This window comes from Pteronotus mesoamericanus, unplaced genomic scaffold, assembly GCF_021234165.1.
Source record: "Pteronotus mesoamericanus isolate MK-2021 breed Mesoamerican mustached bat unplaced genomic scaffold, CSHL_Meso_final contig_50, whole genome shotgun sequence".
In the NCBI taxonomy this organism is placed as follows: domain Eukaryota; kingdom Metazoa; phylum Chordata; class Mammalia; order Chiroptera; family Mormoopidae; genus Pteronotus; species Pteronotus mesoamericanus.
This window is the reverse complement of record NW_026555186.1, coordinates 44,691,121-44,713,538: the sequence shown is the minus strand read 5'-3', so window position 1 is coordinate 44,713,538 and position 22,418 is coordinate 44,691,121. Positions and strand designations below refer to the sequence as shown.

Here is a 22,418-nt window from a genome sequence, read left to right as displayed (position 1 = left end):
CATTTATTAACATAGGATATAAGTGTTATGCAACAAGTAATATTAAATACCTCAGTACCACAAAAATGTTAATGGTTTTAAAGTTTTCCTGATACTTCAATTACACAGTAATTTTGTTCAAGTAAAATTTCCTGTTCTCTCCAATAAAGATGTGTATAATTTTTTCTTTTGTGATTGTTTGTTTTTTCTACTTCCCAATGGCTTCCCTTCTGAATAAGCCAGAGGAAGAATCCTCCTCTCCTACAGCTATGTGGGGTTTGGGCAGGAAATCTGTTATCCCTGGCTCCTTCCTGTTAAGCGGATTATTTGTTTAGGGCATGGGAAGGTTTTGACTAACAGTAATCGATGACAGAATTACAAGGGACACAGGAGCTGGGCCCCAGTGTCAGGCACCCAAATTTGGAGTCTTGGTTGGCCTTGCTATTTCCTAGCTGTGTGACCTCAGTCTATTTATATAATCTTTCTGTATCTCAGTTTCCTTATCTGTAAAATGGGAATGATAATAGCACCTTCTTCATTCAGTGAGGACCCCAAAAGATAGAATATAAAGGCATCTAGTGCAGTGTCAGGCACATGGTAAATGATTAATAAATGTTGCTTAATATGTTGCTTAGTATTATCATGATAGGTAACCACCCTGGTTGATTCCAACTTCAGCGATGGCCGTGTAGAGTCATTAGAGTATTTGCTGCTGTAATTAGAACCAAACTCTAAGTTAAGTGTTAACATCTAATTTAAGGGCCCTCTTGACATTAGCTCCTAATGTTAGCAAATGTCACCTAGAAATTTATAATAGTCTAGTGTTAATCCATGAGGAAAATAATGAATATATGTGAAAAGGAGTCACAAATCTGAGCCAAGTGTTGCTGTCCAAAGGTTCTCTCTCCTTAATACTAGGGTGGTATGTCAAGTCTCCATGGTGAAATCCTATCTGTCAAAATTATCTCAATTTATACTTTACATTTCTATTGTTTTATAAGTATCTGGAAAAAAACCTTATTTCCCAACCTTTGATTTTTCTTCAGGCTCTGGCAATAGTGGCTTTCCATCTTTATCCTGTAAATGAAATTTGAAAATTCATTGAAAACAACATAGAAAATATTGCTTTCATGTCCCATTAAGTTTGTCTTGGGGAATTCCAGGATATTATAGGAGAGTGTTTTTCTCCTTATATTTAAGTGAATTTACATTTCAGGTTTATCTTTTATAGAGTATCAGAATAAAGACTTGAGATGTAAAAATCAAGAGACCAAATATCAAATATAGTTCACATTTACTTTTCTTTAAAAGTTGCTTTAAAAATTTCACCTATTCGTTATAAAAATAGAATTAAAAAAAATCTTTAGCAAGAAAGGTGCAGCTACATTAATGAAAGATTTTTTTTTAAAAGCCTCAATTCTCCAACCCAGGTAAAGATGTAGATATTATTCCTAAAATACTGTTTTATTTTTTTGGATATGAGGTTTCACAAGTTAGAGTATTTCTAAAAATCAAAAACTTTCTATCTAAGAACATGTATGACAATCACAACTATGAGAATCACAACTATTTTCCATTGTAAGTTTATGTGTATTACTTCAAAGATAAATTACAGATATAATTACAGGAGCTAGTCCACCATCCTCATCTTACCTCAAACCAAAACCAACAAAACTTTAACTGAGGTTTCTGATAAACAGCTCTATGTTTATATCTACCACTTAGAGATATGGTACTTTTATCTATAGAGCAGGTAGGAAAAAAAAGTTATTCCCAAGTTGTTCCTTCAGCTTTAAGGTTAAGAATCCATGTCAAGCATTGTTTATAGTAGAACCACTTGAATTAGTGGTAATTTTAATAAACATATGATCACGACTCAGGAAACCATCCCTTAAAGGGTCCAACTGTAGAGAGCAGAGAAGAAGGGGCTCAGGATTTTCAGAGCTGGTATGTGAACCAGGACAGACATGTCCTTGAGCATAATGGGGACAGATGCCCAAAGCATGATGGAAGGCCAGGACTGTGTGCTGCTGTTATGCACCACTGGCTAACAACATACCGTGGCTGGTTTTAATCTGTACTCTGATGGGATTGTTTCGTCTTCTTCACCACACTTCTTTAGTTTCTCTTCTTTGGCTTTTGCCTGAGGAAAGTGGAGAAAAAAATAAACATTTGGATAATACATGTAAAATAAGATGGTATCACTTTATGTACTTCATGGATGTTGTAGAGAAGACCAAAATCAGATAAAAGTGTTTGTATGTGCTTGCCAACTACAAAGCGGAGACCACGGTAAGTGGCTTTGAGGAGGGCCGCAAGTGGGGTGACGGAGGACAAACAGCACAGCCAGGAAGCCTGGGGAGGTGCTGTTTAACCTTGGGAAGCCACTTAGTCTTTCCTTTGCTTACTTTCTTCAGCTATAAAATGGGGCTACTAATAATCCTTACCTAGCTACTGACTTGTAAGGATCACCAGAGAAAAGTAAATAAAATATCCTTTGAGACAGTTAAGCACAGTGCAGGAGTTAGTTGCAATTATTTTAACAGCCTTCATCTTTCTTACTCAATGAGACAGTTATCCCCAGGGGAGAACATGAAGTCTCATGAATGGTGGCCACAGTTCAGAAATGGGAGAGCAGCCCATTCACAAGCCTTGGCTCATCCACAGACAATTGGCTTTACCTCTTCTATTAATACAAGGACTCCCTTCAATAACACCAGGACTTCACCGGATTAATGAACCATGAACAGCCAACTCAGTTAGAAATAAAGATGTACAGTAGTTCTATAACAGACCCCTGGCTTCTAAGATACAACATTTGCATTTTAAATAATTGGTGAGTAGTGAAATTTCCATGATATGTAACAATTTGTACCTATATCAAGGCATAGATTTAAATTCCAACCCAAGGAGTTCCTGGGCACGAAGGGCAGCCAGGTGTCACTTAGCAAATTCCAGCTCAACCCACTTTGTCCACCTACATCTCAGTCTAAGATTGTAGTCCTCCATTGAATAATTAATTAAAAAAATATTGATTAAGCCCTTTAATAAACCCGGCACTCTTCTATACTTCAGAATTACAGTTTTATTGTTCTATAGAATAACAACTCTCATTAAGGGATAAAAGGGTTTTGTTGTTTTTTTTTTTAACATTTCCCATTATATTCTACTGCAGATATGGAGGGAGCCCTATTATGCAGTGGTACTCCTCAGTTCATAGATTTATGAGGTCTCTGCCTATGAACCAGCCTTCATGAAGGTCAAGATCACCTGTTTGGCAAGACTACCTTCTCCATTTCACTGAATCCTACTCACAACAAGAAGTACATGCATAGCTAGACCCTTTCTATTTCTTCTTGATCTTTATATACTTTTTAAAAAAGATTTATTTACTTTTTTAAAAAAGATTTATTTATTTTAGAGAGAGGAAGGGAGGGAGAGGAGGAGAGAAACATCAATGTGTGGTTGCCTCTTGGCCACCCCCTACTGGGGACTTGGCCCTTAACGGAGGGATGTGTCCTGACTGGAACCTAACTGGCAACCCTTTGCTTTGCAGGCCGGCACTCAGTCCACTGAGCCACACCAGCCAGGGCTGATCTTTATATACTTTAAATCAGGGGTCCCCAACCCTGGGGCCGGGGATGGGTACTGTCTGTGGCCTGTTAGGAACTGGGCCACAAGTAAAGCTCGCCTGAGTGCGGCCTCCAGCCCTTCCACCACCGTCCACAGCAGGAGTTGAGTGTCAGGCAATCAAGTGGGTCTCTACCCACCCCATCCAACCTGTAGGTATTGGAAGCAAATATCTAGGAAATATCTACTGAATTGAAATAGACTAGATAACCACACATAGAAATGGGGGAGATTCCTAATGAGGTATCATTATAAATATTATTTTATGATACCTTATAAAAGTGACAAGTGTGCATGGACCCCTCCTCTGAAGCATTCTGTAGTTCTTCCTCGAGTGCTCTCTAGCATGGGAGGGACTGAGTGGCTGTGAACTCCTGTAGAACAGGCCCTTCATGAGCCTATCAGAGCATCAGACCACCCATCAAGTAAAGAATTCACCATTATGTAGTAAAAATTCAGCTGAATAAGTTATTTTATTTAGTGTTTTTTACATCTGATTTTAGTCACTCTAAGACTTTTTGTCCTGAGATTAATGTGTATACCTTCCCTCCCTGAAGTATTGTCTCTTTAAACCACCCTAATTATCTGTAAAAAGCCTGAGGTGGAAGTGCACCTGGCTCACGGCCCTGTAGCCCTCTGGGGGCGGAGCCGCAGCTCAACTTGCCCTTACACCTCCCCTCCCCGGTGCTGCCTGGACCGCCTTCCTCGCGCTGAGGCTTCTATCTGGCTGCTCCAAGTAGTGCAGCTCGCATTGTGTTTTGTTTTGTTTGTTTTTTACTGTTGTTCTGCTAGGGTTGTCCCGATTTTCCCCCATTGCACTGCTCTGCCCTGCCCTGTCCTCCCCACAGCCAATCCGGCCCTGTTGCCCATGTCCATGGGTCATTTTTACTTGTTCTTTAACTAGGCCCAACGTTTTGTTTCTTGCCAATACATTACTTGGTCCTGGAGGACGAGGACGGCCTCCCCTGCCCCCTTGTGTTCGCCTTCAGGAAGCTTGTCGTGCCACACGGCGTCTGGGGAGCCCTCCAGGAAAGTCGAAGACAGAAACTGGCCCATTTTGCTCAGGGCGGTCCCAGACTCAGGGAGAACACCTGGGAGTCAGTGAGACTCCCCTTCCCCAGTGACTCAGAACAGGAAGTGACAGCAGAGGCAGAGCATTGTGACAGCAGCACCTGCCAGGGTGGGGGCCCGCAGCCTGTACTTCCAAGCCCCCCACCCCCCAATACACCATCTTGCTGGAAATGTCCCCAGGGCAACTCTCTTCTTTCCTTTCTCTCTTCCCCACAGAGGACTCATTTTAAACATTATTTAAAAATTGTAATTTAATAGTAAGCTTCTGTTCCACCAAATACAAGCCTGCTTTGGCTTCTGCTTGTTAAGGTTTTGTTCCATGTGGGGATAAAGACTCCCCATATTCTCAACACGCAGCTTCAGTTACGGTGTAACTGTTACTGGATTTTATTCCAATTTGAGATGCATTTTCAACACAGCTACAAAGGCAGGATCCCTCTGCCTGCAGTCGTCTCCCTCTCTCCCTATGAATGGAAGTACCCCAAACCCTCCGAAAATACAAATTTCCAATTTCCATAAGAGCAGACCAACCTACTTCTCACAGGCCATTGCCTGCGTGTTATCTTGTTTAGTCAGGTGTCATTTAAGCGTTGGCCAAGGAGATTAGTGTTTATTTTAACTATTCACATTCAACATGGTTTACAAGACAAAAACTCAAATACCCTTCTTGGTTGCTAACTCCCCGGCAATAACTCTCTAAATTAACCAGAGACCCTGAAAGTAAGGCAGAATGAAGAGTAGATCATTTTAAATCTCCAATAAATAAAAGTTGTGCACAACTTCTAAACAGGCATAACACATTTAGTTTTGTAACCCGCAGACTACCAGGCCTGGTATGTGAACTCCAAGGTCAGTACCTCATCGACTTCCTTAATGGAGCTGGGGTCGAGCTCGGGTTCGGACTCCCTGCGGCCCAGCGAATCTGAAAGAGCCTCCAGTGCTTGGTCGCTCATTGTGTCCTGTTACAAAGGAAAAATTCTGTCCATTAGAAAAGAGCCTTTCCTCGGCCTAAACAATCCATCCACTTCTTTGTGAGATACAAATTTCAAATCTAAAAGATGAATCATGGTTTGGGGAAGGACTTCAGGAAGGCAATTTTTATAGGAAACCTAGCAAAAGAGAGAAATAATAGAGAACTTACCAGGGAGTGAAAATGGGGGCTAAGCCACGTTGCTACGGTAACAGTGCCCCCAGGGGCATACTGCACTCTTATTTAGCAAGCTAGAAATATAACTGTGACCATAATTATGCCATTACAAAATACTCATATCAAAATAAAAGCTGCAAGAAGTAAACTTTCACTATCCTGTCTTTCCTTTTCCAAAGATGACTCTGGCAACCTTGTCCTTTGGCAAACCAGCCAAGCCCGGGAAGCAGGGAAGGCTCAGGTGGCCGGCTCCCTTCTCCTTCGAAGGCCCACGGCGGAGCACTGTAGGAATGCCCACTTTCAGGGGTGGGGCGCTCTTGCTGCTCCCCGCCAGCCAGATAAAAACAAACTGTCACTCCAGCAGGGGAGAGGCAGTGCTACCCCGACAGAAACTGTTGCTTGTATTATCTGGACTGTTTGCAGGCGGGGCATGTTTTCTCTTCCAGCCCAGAGCTGGAGGGCCACATTTCAGGATTCCTGAGGATAAGGCAGAGCTGACTGTGGTCGAGAAGTGGGCAGGAGCTGCTAAGACAACACCCTCCAGTGACTGCACAGGCCTCCAACTCCTTGATGAGACCATGCTGAAGATTTTATGTCCCAAGATTGTCACTTCTCTGGTGTCCTGCCCTCTGTGTATTGTAATGGTGAGGCAGTCTTAATTCACAACCAAGAAGATGGTGCTGAAATCTCCCATAAGCATTTGCAGAAACAAAGAAGACCGGCCTGGCGGTGAGTATCACCCTGACTGGTTTCACCGTTCCCCACAGACCCCAGGGAGAAAGGATGCGCCTCAGGATGCGTCCTGCACTGCGAGACTGCCCTGAATCAGCCAGGTCAACCTCGGGAAAGCAGCTGCTGCCTCACAGACCTTGGTTATTTTCAAAACAGTAAGTATCTATACCTCCTCCACCTTTCTTTTTTTCTCATGGGGTGGAACAGCACTTTTGATCACCCTGGCTGACTGAGCTTTTAACACTTCTCCGGAAGATTTCTGAAAAAGAAAAGACAAGAGATTACATTTATAGATGAGGGAAGCATAAAAACCAGAACTAAAAAGTTGTTTTAGAGTTGAGAGGGTTTCTAACAAGTTCTGCTAATAACATTAAAAATAATACCTCCTTCTCAGTTTTCTTTCCCTCGGGGGGAGGAGAACTGCAGGTGAAGTCAGATGACAAGGCATCGATGGCTTCATCAGGCCCCGTGGGTCTCTAAATAAACAGGCACCACAATGAGTAACATGGGAATTATTCAAGTGAAAGATGAGATAAACCCAGCAAAGGAAGAATGTACTTTGGCAAGTCCTTTACCACCATATGATATATGTTAATAAAGTAGCTCAGATGAAAGCCTGTGTTGGGAAGGGAATGGGTTTTGCAATATTATTTTTCTGGTCCCTCTTCTAAATGTATTACATGTTAGGATATTCCCATTCTATGTTTATTAACCTTTATTTTATCCTAAAGCTTTCTTGGCTCCATTTCCCTTCCTCTCCAAAGAATTTCATAGGAAACCAATGAGCACTGAAACAACTCCCATGTCTACCCCCTTCCTCCAAACAGATGAAAACTTCATCTGATTTAGAGATTACTTTAGCCACAATACAGCCCTATCTGCTAACCAAAAGTATAAAAAGTGTTCATTTGGATCTTAGAGGACATTTATGTAAACTCACCGAAGAGTCCGGAGGAGGCCCCGTGATCCCTTCTTTTTTCTGAAACATATATGAATTTGATAAAGTTGAGAAGGCAAAATTAATCCTTATAATCAACAAAATGTATTGCTCAGGGACTGTTATGGGTTGAATTATGTCTTCCCCAAAATCACATTGTTGAAGTCCTAACCCCAAGCACCACGGAATGTAACTGTATTTGGAGACAGGGCTTTTAAAAGAGGCAATTAAGGTTACATGAGGACATTAGGATGGGCCCTAATCCAATATAACTGGTATACGTATAAAATGGGCAAATGTGGGCCAGAGATACATATAGAGAGAAGACCATATGAAGGGACATACACATGATAGCTCTCTACAAACCAAAGAGAGAGGCCTGGAACAGAGCTTCCTTCGAGGCCCTCCAAAGGAGCCAACCCTGCCCAGCGCCTTGATTCCGGGGTTCTAGCACCAGAGTTTAAGTCACCCCGTCTGGATTCTTTGTTACAGCAGCTCTAGCAAAGTAATACAGTAAGTGTCACAGTATGACCACTTCATATGCCCCATTTTACTTCCTAAACTTAAAAAACTGTGACTATATTGATGCGATCAAGATTATATTACCAAAAAGGGAAACAGTAAAGTAAAAGTAAATGGTTATTTAACTTACATTCAAAAGTTCCCTGTATTTTGGAGGAATTGTGACCTCTCTTTTACCCAATTCCTCTATGTAGGTAGAGCTCATGGGATCCTGTAATAAAATCACACACATAGGGATATTATATAATTAATTATTTGAAAGTGTTATATGCGTGTTCTGAAACCAAAGTACTATTTCATTCTTAATTTATGAAACTATTGAAATTAAATGTAAAACATTAAGAAGCCAATATTTTACACAACTCTGACATTCAAAGTTCACACAAATACTTTCCCTTATTTAATTAGCTTAACCCATATGTAATGCTACAAAATATTCAAATCATTATATTAAATTTGATTCCTATATTAAAATACATTTGACTTTAAATGTATTTCATCGATTTTGCAATTCATACAAAAGTACAGTTAATAAGAATAAATGTCTGTATAGCACAATTACCTAACTCTATTGCATCTGTAGTTATTTTTACAAAAAGTTAGATAGAATGATGTCTGCTGCTTAGCCCTTTCCAACCCCATTCCCCATCCTTGTTAGCCAGAGATAGCTACCAACCTGAACTTTAAGGTTATCATATCCACCCGTTTAAAGCTAAGCATATTTTAAAATGGTTATTCTACATGTGGGCATCCACAAACAATATACAACATTACTTTGTATATATTCAAATGTTATATAAATTGTATCATTCTACATATCATTCTGTAATGTATTTTCATTCAAAATTATGTTTTGGTATCCATTTTGATATATAAATAATCCATTTTAATCACTATAAAGTATCCCACTTATTATCTTGTCTCCTGTTGAACACAGCTGTTCTTCTAACTCCTTGTACAGGGTGCAAAGCTCCTTTGGGGACTTTGTCCAGATGTGAAATTGCTGGTTGAAGAGGGTGCACATCTTCCACATTCACAAGCTCCCAAGGGGCTGCCAGACTTTTACAACTTCTCCCAATCTGATAAGTGTGAAGTGATTCCTCTCCATGTTTTTATATCACTTACCTAATTACTAGAGAAACTTTCATTGTTTATTAGCCCATTAAGTTTTAAGTTTTCTCTTAATTTTTTATTGGGTTGTCTTTTTCTCATTTTAAAATTCTTCATAAATTCTATCACAAATCCTGTGCTGTGTTCTTTTGCAAATACTTCCAGTCTATGACATGTCTTTTTCTTTTAAAAGAAATCATATAATTTTCTTGCTTTTAAGGAATTGGGGATAGGGATGAACTGAGGAGGGTAAATAACTAGCAATCAAAATAAGTTCAAATCCCCAGGACTCAAATCTCAAGGACAGAAAAGTCTTTGTGACCCAATGGGCTGTACGCCAACAATAATCTCAGCACAGACAATCAGTGTGTCCTGAATCCATGTAATAGCACAGCTACCACAGGATAAACCATTTCCATCCCAACAGTAATTTCAGTTGCTGTTGTTGATACTGACATCATCCTATTTCTCTCCGAGCAATGGAACCCTAGGTATACTTCTGTGCATCACAACTTTATTCTGTTCTCCTACCCATGAAGAATGAATCTTTCCAGATATTAAGATCGCATACCGAAACTTCAGGTCCAGTATATGGTGTATTATCTTGTTCAGTTTCTTCAGGTTCTCCTAAAGTGTCTATTAAGTCATCCAAAGCGGCATCCATGTCTGACTGGAAAGAAAAGAGAACAGATATTTAAATGTTATCTGTTATATACTAAACTTTTGATTTTTTAAAACTACAAAATACCATTCTGTGTAGAAAAATACCAAACATCAAAAGTTCTTCAAATATCAAAATAGTTAAAATCTGGTCTCAGTTAAACCTTATTATTTAAAGTCTCCGAGTACAGATTCTAATTTTTTTTTTAATTTATTGCGTTTTAGAGAGAGAGAGAAAGAGAGAGAGAAAGGGGGTGAGGATAAAAAAAGAAGTGATTTTTTTTTTTTTTTTTTGCAACTACAACTACCTGTTAATGTAATAAAATTTGGGGCCTGCTAGCTTTAACTTTTTTTTTTTTAAATCCCCTCACCTGAGGATCTGTTTATTGATTCGAGAGACAGAGAGATCAATGTGCAACAGAAATGCTGACCGGCCACCTCCCATACACGCCCTGACCAGGGAGTGAACCCGCAACCTAGGAATGCGCCCTGCCCGCCATGCCCTGGGACGGAAGCTGCAGCCTTTGGTTTACAGGACGGTGCTGGCGGTGCCTGCCATCTTTAGAGTGATTCAACTGGGAATTCAGAATGAAGAAGTACCTGACGGTCTTTAGTGATACTTTTGTTTAAAGAAGGTATATTTGCAGGAGTGAAATTGGAGTGTTATCTTCATGGGATGTATCTAATTGTGGAGTTTTCAGAATAGGGGGCTATACTATAAAATATTACAAACATATGTGAGAATATCACACTTTCAACCCTATTATGTTAGCTTAACACAAATCATTAAAAAGCTTCCTTAAGCTACCCTACTTGATATTGTTTGCCCTCAAGAAATCAGACCATGATAGACTATGAATAAATAACTTATGCAGAAATGTATTGCTATCTTCATACCTCTCCAGATGGTTTATCCGGTTTGGACTCAACTGGTACAGCTGACATTAATGACTTACTGTCTTTTTTCTGCTGGGGGTTTAGAAAGAAACAATAAGTCCTTAACATACATTTATAAAATTCAATAATACTATATATTAAAATGAATTCATTAGAATGTTAATAGCATTGATCATACACACACACACACACATTGAATTTGCTCTGTGGTAGACACTATGTTGTATGTATTATACCCTTTTGCAGAACAGCATAGATAATATTAATAAATAATAATATAGATTAGTGATATGGAAAGCAAAGATCAGAGAGGTTACATAACGTTTTTCCCGGTCACACAGTAAAAAACAGAACCAAGATTTGAACTGAGAACTGCCCATCTCTTTTTTCACTACTCTTGGCTGCCCCTCCCGGGACCGCAGCCAGTCTTTGCATTCTTTGCAAGTGTCCACTTCCTCTAGCTGTTGCTATTTCAGTCTTTGCCCCCAACACAGTAAGACCTCCACACGGCTTGGTTTGGCATCTCATCGCACACTCTTTTCTTTATTTACCTAAAACGAATTTCCTTCCTACTATCGCTTCCGTGGCTCTGTCAATGATTGCCAGTAACTTTCCAATCTGTGACTTCATGCCTTTCCCCAGATCTGGGCGAGGACCCCTCTCTCCTGACTCTCACCCTCCACAGCAGCTGTGGCCGAGCACCACCCTGGTTTTACTGGGGCGTTTGTGCCCTCTGCTCTCTGCCACCTCTGGCATCGCTGCTGTTTTGCCCACAGCTGCACACATTTAACAGAGTTCTGCCCTGTGCTGGTTGTCCTATCCAAAATCAGTCTTTAGAACCAGAGGCCAACTGCTTTGAGGGCCTAGCAGCAGCTAAATGGGGGAAGCTGCCAGGATTAAGACAATAGGAAACCTCGGTCCATTTGCAGGTCCCTAAATCCGGGCAGCAGAGCGTGGAGGCGGACAGCAAGGGCTCCGACTGCCTGGGTTTGCGCACTGCCAAGCCCCCGCTGCACCAGACTTCAGGCAGGTCACGTCTCCTGCACCTCGGTATCCTCACGTGTGAGATGGGATTGCGACTGCACCTACCTCGGGGGGTGTGAGGATTAGTTAAGTGAAAGCCAGTGTTTGGCACATTCTGAGCCCTTTGTAATTATTTAATGTTTAAGTACGTGTTAAGCAAATGACGGTATGGTTGTTTTGTTAAAAGTACTGTGGGGGCCATCAAGGCGTGAGCCTGAGTCTGGGCAATTGCGCTCACTTCTAGAATTCAACCACACAGCCTTAGGCAGACATTCATCCGCGCTCTTCCTGCCCAATTCTCTCTCCCCCCATCTTTTGGTACTCCAAAACAGTATTCTAATTACCTTGCTACACATCTTTCTTGGGACACCTCAAACACGTAAATCAGACACTGCTTTTCCCCTTCAACCAGTTCCTCTTGTGACTTCTGTCCTCCTGCCAGTGGTAACCGGGGGATGGGCTCACAGTTGAAGGAGGCACACACGCTCACAGGTGCCAAGCCCTGTACTGGCACGAGCCTCACCTCAGGGTTAACAACCTAGTTCAGTCAGCCTCAAGCCCCAGGTTACCTGAGATTTAACTTTACCTTTGCCCAATCATTTCCTGAAAACTGAAGGTGTTACCTCAGCAATGCCTCCTCCCATGCTCCCCACTAGCTTATTCTATCTCAGCTCTAATTTATACTAAATTGGGACTCACTAGAACTGGTAGAACACCCCTGACGAACCTCCTACCCTCCCATCTCTAATCCATTTTATCCCAGCCCCTTCGGTCACTTTTAATCGCACCACTCCATCTGTTCTCTAACCTTCAGTGTTTATTCCCTGCCTGTTGAATACAAACTCACCTTCACAGTCTCCACAGTGACACCTCCCCCCCCCCCGCGCTTCTTTCCAGTCTTACAGTCCCACTGCTCGCCCCTCTATGCTTCACCCTACACTGGAATGTACTTTGTACCCAGGACACATCTTATAGTTTTCCACGTTGATGCCTTTACAAGCCTGCAGTACAAGCTATCTTCCCACGCCTCACTCAGATTGGATCTGTTCAGAGTCCTAGTGGGTTCCCACAATCAGACAATGCCTCCAGTCCTCACCAAACAGCAACCTGCCTTAATCTTCCTTGAATTGCCCTCTTGAATTGCCCTGGTAGAGTCAGACACAGTGTATCAAGCATTGTATGTACCAAAGTTTAAAAAAAAAAAAAAAAAGGCAGATCTAATCAATCCCATTTTATGGAAGACAAATCAGAAACAAAGAAAAGTTAAGTGATTTGCCACAATTTCCAGCTCAAGTCAGCACAAACCAGAATTCCATATAAGCCTCTCCTAATTTTATTGTTCTGCTTTCACTGTAACCCTAAATTATATCTAACAAAATTTCAAATTACATTCTACTCTAACAGATCTAATCCTCTCTCTCAAATACATTCATTTCGTCAACAAGAGAGAGTAACGTGTACCCCTGGGATGAGTTGGACGTGTGGTCTCAAGCAGTCTGTTGCAAGAAAAAAATATTTTTAATTAAGTTGGACATTTTCACTTAAAAGTTTACCATTACTCCATAAGATATCTGCATTTTCTCTCCAGATCTGAGAAAAATCTGCTATTTCAGGGAGATATGCCAGAAGTGATCCTATGACTTTCCTTGCCATTTAGCCTATAGGATACCTTTCTCATTTTGAGAAACAGGAAAATAGATAAATACATACTACTACTTTCTATTTTCATTTCCACGATCTCATTATTGCTTCAATTTCTTGCTTGTAGTTTCCAGAGAAATAAGTACTAGAATTTCTAGAGAGACATGGCTCCAAACTGACGTGTTGCTATGGTAGAAACGTTGACTGCTTCTCCTCTTACATTTCCTGGCAATCTTAATAGGCTCATCAAAGGATCTAAGGGGGACTTGCCCATAATTTGCCAGAAGGGCATGCACACTCTCTTCTGAGGTGGTTTATGATATCTCTTTTGAAAACCTCCCATGTCAATTCATGTGGGTGTCATGACTGTTCACAGTTTACTAGTAAGAAACTTGAAAGCTGAGATCAATGCTTATTCAAATGCTCAAAGCAATTTTGTTTACTTTATTTCAAACCCGTATACTTTGAAGGCAGGATCTGAAGCAACTCACATGTTAAGTTCCTTGATACCAATGCTAGTCCTTATACATGACAGGTGATCAATAAACACTTACTGAATTTTTAGATTTTAAAATCAATTTTGGTATCTTGTTCACTCTACATCCTTGAGCTATGTGATCCTCTTCATAAATTTTTATATATGAACATTGTTCAGTTTTATTTGAGTGTGGTAGCACCGGAACCCTAATGTAAAGCTCAGGTAGAATGGGACTCCACTGAGCAAACATTTCTCATAAGGGAATGATAAGGACTGAAGCCCATGCACGCTCTGCGTCTGCTTATGTGTGCCCACCTTGTCATCTGACTTGCCAGATGCCGCAGCTACATCGGCAACAGCGCTCTCTACCAGCAGAAATTGTTACTCTGATTTAGTCTAAGGGTGAGGGATAACAGGTTAACAGGACTAAGTCTTCCTGAGTGACTGTTTTCAAGATTATGCATTTCAAATGTCACTGCTGGGCCAGTTTACTCTTGTATAGCAATAGTCACTAGCTTCTATTAAACACAATGCAATACTGAGCACCACATCAGGCTGGGCTTGAGAGCTTACAGAGTCTGTGCAGGTAGCACAGACAGCGAAGTGGGCCAGGTAAATTAGAGCACATATACCAGGTGTAAAGCTCTAGCCAGTTCTTGCCACGTGAGCCCACTGTACCAGATATTCTAATTTTTCAAGAGAAGCTTCTGATTTTATGTGAACTATTCTGCCTTTAGTTGTTGGTGGCTATTAAAAAGAATTTAAATAATATTTTAAGCCAAACAAAGTACATTTGAACAAAACACACGTGAGCTGCATGTAACAGGTGGGCCACAGGTATGCAATCTCTGACCTAACATACAGTGCTAAGTTGGTCAAGTTCTTGTCTTCCGAGGGCTCTCATTGAAAAAGTTCCTCTCATGTTTGCTTATTCTTCTAACAGTTAGTTGGCCCCCAGTAGCTCCAGAAATATTGAATCTATTTCCAACTTTTGGCCCTGTAAGTTCACCTCTTCTAGAGCAAGACCCTAAAAAGTCTGTAAGACTTCCATGTAAATGGAAGAACATGCAGGGCATGTGTGTTCCCATAGCCCATGGAAACAGGGGTCCAGAGGGCAGCCTCAATCCCATGTTCCTGCCCGTGAGGCACGGAGCCTGCTGCCCTGCTGTCATGACTGGGTAATGCCAGGCAGGAGAAGGCTGGATGGAACATCCCCCGGACTCACCTGGTGTTCCCCTCAGGCCTTCCATAGGCCCGCATTTCCACAAGGCTATTTGCAAAAGCAGCACAATGATAGCACCAAATCATTACAATATAAGATATATTCGGCACAGGTCTGCAGATCCACTGCCACATGTCAACGGAGCTAGAGGACCTGCACCTTAGTCCCTAGGTGATGTCAGTGTCTCCTCGCTAGTAATCCGATTTACTCACCGTTGGCTTTGTTGACTTCTCTGAAGTCGGCTGCTCACTTGATCTGGAAACTCCTTTTTCTTTGTGAGCATGCTTGCTTCCTGTATCTGAGGCATGTTTCGGTAGGCTTTTTGGCTGAAAACATACATACACCACACTGTTAACAAGATGGCAAATACAGACATTTTTCTCTGTACTTGAAAGTACAAATACAGAGAAAGTGTTCACAACAGTTGTGTTTTATGTAGTTTTGAACTGTGCAAATTTAAATTAGTGTGATATAAATAAGATGAAATTTCACCTTAGGTACAAGATTTGAAATAACGCAAATCCTTCCTCCACAATTCAGCAAGAATTCACCAGTAAACTGTAAATTCTGTTACTGCCACATGGTGGCACCAATTTAGCCAAAAACAAAAACCAAACAAACAAAAAAACAAAACACCAGGGAGCGATCCTCATAGGACTTGTTTATATAGCAATTTACATTTGTTAAAATTTTCCAATTACAGTGGGTATTCAATATTATTTTATATTAGTTTCAGGTATACAGCATAGTAGTTATACAATCATATAATTTACCAATTAACCTCTCCAGGGACTTAAGTCTTGAATGATGAGAGTTTAGTATTGTATCGCTCACATACACAAAAGGCTTCATCTTATAATATCAAGTCCTAATGATGATTGTTTACCTCTGTGTGTTCCTTTGGCTTTACTTCTTGGACTTGTTTCTCATGAACCACAGGTGGCTGTCAATTTCAAAAGATAAACCTCAGTCACATTGGAGTTCATCATTATTTTCATATTTCCAAATAGGCTCAAGAACAAAATTCCCTGTTAGACCTTTCTGCCTCTCTCGAGAATGTCCCAGTTAGAGGTATAGATATGTGCTGTCTGGTCAATGACCATCCTACCAATAGCATGATAATGATAATTACCAGAAGAATAATGAAAAATTTAGGTTTTTACCTAGAATAATTTTTCAAGTAGGTATATCTCTGTAAAGTATTGGCTGTTTTTCACAATTCATGCCAATCTTTTGGTAGCTGCAGGTCTATCCACAGAGACAGCAAGTGATCATTGTGACCACTGGTGAAAGGGGTCCAAGTTTGTTGAAAAGGGGCTCTACTCTAGAAATTAATTTTTTAAAAAAAAACTTTTTACAGGAGATAAAGAAAACTGCATTTTCTTCAACTGAATGATTTAAATAGTCTTTTTTTGTGTTACAAGTACAGAAGAAACTAGAAACCCAATTCTCTTGAGATCAGGTAGATAACTAAAAGCATTTACATATAAAATAAAAGACAACCTCCACCCAGCTGCTGAATTCTCCCTCTAGAGAGGACTATGGAGTCACCATCCTCAGGGCCACCAGGGCGCCTGACACACAATCAGATAAGCCTCAGCTTTCACCCAGGCAACCTCACCCTTGCCTGCACTTAGAGCACTTGAGCTAGAAGCATCTCTGTGCTTTCCCACAGGAAACCTTGTGGTTTTATCCGAGTATTTGCTTAAGTGTGCTTGAAGGAAATAAATAGCAGCATCCAACTGAAGAGAAACATTTGCCCTGAATGCAGACACCCTGGGGTCCATCGCCAGGGGGACACAGATTGGCTTTCAGTCTAGACAGCCCAGAGTCAAGAAAGCCCAGGAAGCTCTTCCCAAGGGAATGTCTCCTGAGTAGCTGGTTCTACCAACCAAGATAACACTGTCAAGTTCAAGCCAGCAGCCTCTTAGCAAAGACTCTCATCTTTAACTTAGCTAGGTGCTGGATTCAGCAGACATAGTTACTCTGGATAACTCATCATTAAAGTACCCGGATACTCATTATCCTTTGTCATTATACTTGTTCCTCTTGCTTATTTTAAACAATATAAAATATATAGATTTGGACAAAATTATTTCTGAAATATATTTTTATTTATAAAATAGCATGCATTAATTTTAACAATATATGTTTAATCTTATAATTATTTTATGTATACCCTATAATGTCATGTGAAAATTAAATTAGCTGACAAAAATCCTTTTACCATTTAGTACCACCAAAGGAGGAACTTGGTTAATCATTATTATTGCAAAGAATCCAAATAATTCATAGTTGACTTTAATCACTTACCTTCGTTGATTTTAACTTCTCGGGTTCTGTTTTTACAGCCTAAATTCAGAAAAAGAAAGAAAAAGGAAGGAAGGAAAAATGGACATCATTTCCAAAGTTTATTATAGATTTTATTCAACTAAGGAAGCTAAAAAGAGATGATTTTGATGTATTTACAAATGTAAACAGTATGAGTTAGGATTATTATATCTTACTTGGAATTGTAACTGTTTAGATAAACACTTAAGCACACAAATTAAGTCTGCTCTTATTATTTAGGTACCAATTTACACCTTACTTCTTCCTATGTGTATCAAAGACATGTGAAGATTTATCGCCACAAACACTGCAGCTAATACATAAGCATGAGAAAATAAAACCCCTCACCCTGTAAAGCCACCCAAGCAGGGTCAGTCCCTGCGTGTATGAAACACTCATCATAGGATTCAGCTGACAGGGAGAAGCGGTGAGATGGAGACAGAACCAAGGGCCCAGAAAGCAGTGATTTATTTTTAGTGCCAGAGTGTGGGCAATGGGTGATTCAGCCTCTCAGAAAGTCTGTGATGGGTCAGAGAGCTACAGAAGACGGTGAGCTGCAATTAGCGTGAGCTGAGCAGCCAAAGTGACCACACACGATGAACCACATCACCTGTTTTTTGTGTCTTTTCCTGTTAGGAGGATGCAGTCCTTTTACCTCTTTGCTGATTGGAATGGCCTAATGTAAGAGCACGGCCAAAGTGTGGTTTTATTTATCTGACAGTCAAACAAGTACCATGTTAAACAGGGCAAAAAGGTTTCTATCAAGACCCACTCTACTCATGTACTGCATTTACTCTATGCAGGTGGATATGACTCCAAGATGTTATAGGCACTTAAATGGTAAAGTCCTAAGCAAATATGCCACTTTGGGTTTACTCTTTTGGGTGAGAGAAAATCTGTAAGATTCCCATTAATAAAATTAACTTCAAATCCCTTTCCTTCCCCCTCTGCCTCTGTGTCAAGGCTGCTTGAGCAATACGTTTGGTTACGTTCAAAGGAAGAGTCACAGAAGTTGTCAGAACTTTTCTGTAATTTTGGTAACATGATCTTACAACAATTTTGTAAAGAGTTAGTGTATTCTTGTTTTACAATAAAAATCTAGAGATCTAATCTAAAGTCCTAAGAATACTTCTGAAGAGCTGGTAGTGATTTAGGATCTTCAGTGGAGTGTTCTACAGTTTTGCCCAACCAAAGGTGACCTGTGCCAAAAAATTCCTTAAATACACCCATGAATTCTCAGTATAGGCAAGAAAGAGAAACAGGAATAAAACATAGTTAAACATTTTATGAACTTTTCAAAGTAAGAGATTAAAAATTAGACCAAATGCTTCCTGTCATTTCCCTTTTATCTGTTTGGTGATATTAACACAAACTTTTATTTTTTATTCTATTATCTGAAAAGGGCAATGCCAAACGTTCCCATAATTTATCATGTCTCAGGTTTCAGTAATAAAGATATATATGTGCCTCAGAGAATGGGTCCTTGTGATGCTTGCACACTTCTGGCTCTGGGAAGAAAAACAGTTTATGATCAAATATTTTAAAGAAATTTTAAATTTTGGATCCTTTCAAACTGGACTCTTGTTAATGAGTTTCCATATGTGTTACTATGCTTTTCTGAGTTTATACAAATGTAATTTTTAACTGATTAATAAGGAAAATAATCAAGCTGGTATTGTAGTGGTTTCAGTTTATTAATAGCTTCTAATTTGGCCATTAAGATTTTGCCTAGAAGAACTCTAAAATACAATTAAGAATGTATACTGACAGATGCAAGCAGCTTATAACAAAATGTACATTTTAATCAGTAATCACTAAAACACTTCCTAAATTTATTTTTGGTGGATGCTGAACAAAATAATGATGACAATGATAACTAATGCTTATTGATCACCTGCTAGTATCAAGGACTATTCTAAAATTCACATTGCCAACTCCATCCCAGTAATAGTCCTGTGAGGCAGGTATCACCATCATCATTATCACCATCATCAAATCCCCATTTCACGGATAAGAAATTGAGGCACACAGAAGTTAAATAACTCCCTGAAGACACCCATGGTGTTCTCAATCAGTAAAGCTGTCTCTGCTGTACCTGCCTACTCCTACAGGGCATCAGCAGAAGTAAAGATTTTCTAAGCTTCCTAAGACAGGCACTGTCCAATATATATGCTTGTTTCCTTATACAGTCTTGTGACTATTATCATTTCCTCCAAACTGTACAGAAAAGGAGACCAAAGCAAAAAGGAGTTTTTCAACATCACAGCCGGCGTGGACCAGGAATCCAAGCAAGGCCAACTGGCTCCAGTGTCTACACCACATAATCCTCTTTAGGTAGCTCATCCTGATGATTTGATTAGAAATAATTTGACCTTCCACCTCATACACAGCAGTGTGACCACCAACTCTAATGTGCCAGGGGTGAGAGAGAGGGAGAACTGAAATCTAAACATATCACTCTCCCTTTAGAGCTAGACTGACTTTCATCTGAAAGGTGTGGAATGCGATAAGGAATTGGTGTAGGTATTATCTTAACATCTTTTCTCTAAAAGCTCAAAGTATTTTGGGAAATATGCTCATCAAGTTCACAAAAATCTCTAAGAGGAGGTCAGGAAAAATGTTATAATCCAAATATCAAATGCACACAAAAATGATGGAGAAAAGCGTGATTAAAATCCACTAAGGGAAGAGAATAAAGGCCAAAGATGGTCCTGAGTCAGCTGCTGGTGATACTCACCACTTGCATCTCATTTTTCTCTCCCTCTCTAATCTCTCCTACTCCTCTCCCCCCCTCCCTTCTTCCAGGTCCATAACTGTCAGGAATCTCATGTTTAATGCTTAGGAGTGGCTGAAGAGATTGCTGACACTTGCTCTGGAAAACGGGGCGCACGTGAAATAGGCATTGGTCCTAGAGCTGAGAGTTGGGAGATGGATTAGTACGAGGCAATGGGTTAAATGCAAACCGATATAACACAATGGAAATCCTTTCTCCCTGGCTCTCCTTTCTCTTTACTTTCTTAAGTTTTCATGGACTCTAAGGTCCATGAAAACTGTCTTTTGTGGATGTTTCTACTATAGTTTTAAGATTATTTTCAGACTGAGATGAGAGATTTTTAAATTTCCAAAGGTTAAACTCAGTATAAATAAGTAGTGACACCTAACAGATTAATTATGAATCTGAAAATGTACATTTTGAAAAGAAATTAATATAAATGTAAAATATTGAATAACAATTTTAGATTAAAAATAAATTTAAAAATTAAAATGACTTTTATAAGAGCTTAGATTCAGAGAGTGTCAATTCTTTCAAGATATTTGCAATGTCCCTTAAAAAACAGTTCAAGATGAGGCTATAGGATCCCTCAATAGGACTACATTACGGTGCAGTACTGAGTTTTGGTGTAGGATCCCACTGGGATAGAAAAATGGAGAAAACTGGGAAAGATTTTATTCCATTTTAGGAGACAGAAAGCAAAAAAATGTCAGGGATTTTAAACAAAGGCAACTTAATAATAATAGAGCTGGGTTAGCTCTTAGAGGCACTAAAGAATATTGTTTCATAAGTGTAGTTGAGAGCCTCTTGAAAAGACTTCCTGATTAAACCTCAACCCAAGAATATTCCCAAGAAACAGAGCTTGAGACATGGTAGCTAAGGGAGAGGGTTCAAGGCAACTTTGGCCAACTCTACAGGACATTCTTTTTTTTTCCTTTTGAAATTCCAAAAAATAATCATTACAATAAGTCCCAAACAGAGCTCAACAAAATTTTATCAATAATATGGTGCTCCACATGACTCAAATTTCAGAAAGAAAATTCAGAAAGCACTTGAAATAACCAGTATCTGTTGCACTTTTATGTTCACTTCATTTCTCAGTCTTATATTTAATATTAAATGACTATCATAATTAAATAATTATAGTAAGAAGTTAAGAATTTGTATTCTTATTTAGATTCAGAGAAATATACTTAGATTATGTTAGAAATAAAATCCTCTCTCATATCTAGGACCAAAAAGCAACAACAACAACAAAAAGACTCCAGATGACCTCTTTTCCAGATATTCTAAAATGATGCAGAAATGTATGGATGATGTTTGAGGTAAATATGGAAATGAATACTGAGTTTCCAATGATTCCCATAGACTCGGAAGAAAATGTTTACTTCTATAATATCAGCTTCCTACAACATACAAATTATCTGTCAGCTATTTGTCTACATTTGTTTTGCTTTACATGAATCAATTTAAAGGCATTCACCCAAGTTGACCTGGAAGACTCTTCATACCTTGGTTTCCGTGGGATTCATACTGGAAGGCTTGCTGGTTGATGCAGAGGAAGTGGACACCTAGGAAGGAAAGAAATAGAGAGTCTGATTCTAGTTAACCTATGACCTACTTCGTCCTTCAGCTCCTCTTACCCATACTTGCTCTTACTTAACTCTTTTTACCTCGTTTAGAGTACCATTCCCACAAAGTCCGGTAGATGGTTTTGCCCAACTGGTAAAACCTTTTGTAACCAGATCAAATGGTTCAAAGTTTGGATGCGCTACTTACTAAATAATCTTGGCAAGTTACTTAAATTTTCTGATGTTTGGTTTCCCCTTTCTCGATTGTTCTTCAATAGGTAAAAACTATGTTATAAGTTCATTATTGACTACTACCTAATGGCTCGGGAAATAATATTATAATTACTGTTTGTGCTCTTTTTTAAAAAAGCATGGACTTTGAAACTTAAATTTTGTTTAAATGCCAACTTTGTCAATTACTAGCTTTGTGACTTTGAGTCACAATACTTATATGTTATAAGTATTAACATATAAAATGGGGCCTAAAATGTCTATTTTGCAGGGTTGTATTTGAGATCATGTATGTAAAATATCTGGCACATTGTAGGTACTCATTAAATTGTTCATGCATTGTTCATAACATACAATACAAGATAGAAGGAACAGGACATAGCTCTAGGAAACAGTTGGAGAGACTAGAATTGTCTTTTCAGTATCATGTATGGAAGAGAAGTAGGGGGACAGCGTTGCAGAG

General features: G+C 39.6%; 1 protein-coding gene across 6 annotated transcripts in view; it reads right to left on the bottom strand.

Annotated features, from left to right (window-relative positions):
- CAST (calpastatin) overlaps positions 1-22,418 on the bottom strand; it is a 126,833-nt gene that overhangs the window by 39,684 nt on the left and 64,731 nt on the right. For 4 of the 6 annotated variants that reach the window (XM_054578621.1, XM_054578624.1, XM_054578625.1 and 1 more), the window contains 13 exons: positions 21,665-21,724; positions 17,363-17,401; positions 15,936-15,992; positions 15,262-15,375; positions 10,686-10,757; positions 9,700-9,798; positions 8,149-8,229; positions 7,500-7,538; positions 6,943-7,035; positions 6,729-6,818; positions 5,538-5,639; positions 2,039-2,122; positions 1,009-1,056 (listed from right to left, as the gene is read on the bottom strand). In XM_054578621.1, coding sequence (XP_054434596.1) covers positions 1,009-1,056; positions 2,039-2,122; positions 5,538-5,639; positions 6,729-6,818; positions 6,943-7,035; positions 7,500-7,538; positions 8,149-8,229; positions 9,700-9,798; positions 10,686-10,757; positions 15,262-15,375; positions 15,936-15,992; positions 17,363-17,401; positions 21,665-21,724 — 978 coding nt within the window. Of the gene's footprint in view, positions 1-1,008; positions 1,057-2,038; positions 2,123-5,537; positions 5,640-6,728; positions 6,819-6,942; positions 7,036-7,499; positions 7,539-8,148; positions 8,230-9,699; positions 9,799-10,685; positions 10,758-15,261; positions 15,376-15,935; positions 15,993-17,362; positions 17,402-17,990; positions 18,057-21,664; positions 21,725-22,418 lie in introns of all 6 variants that reach the window. The other 2 variants (XM_054578627.1, XM_054578623.1) reach the window with 2 other exon arrangements.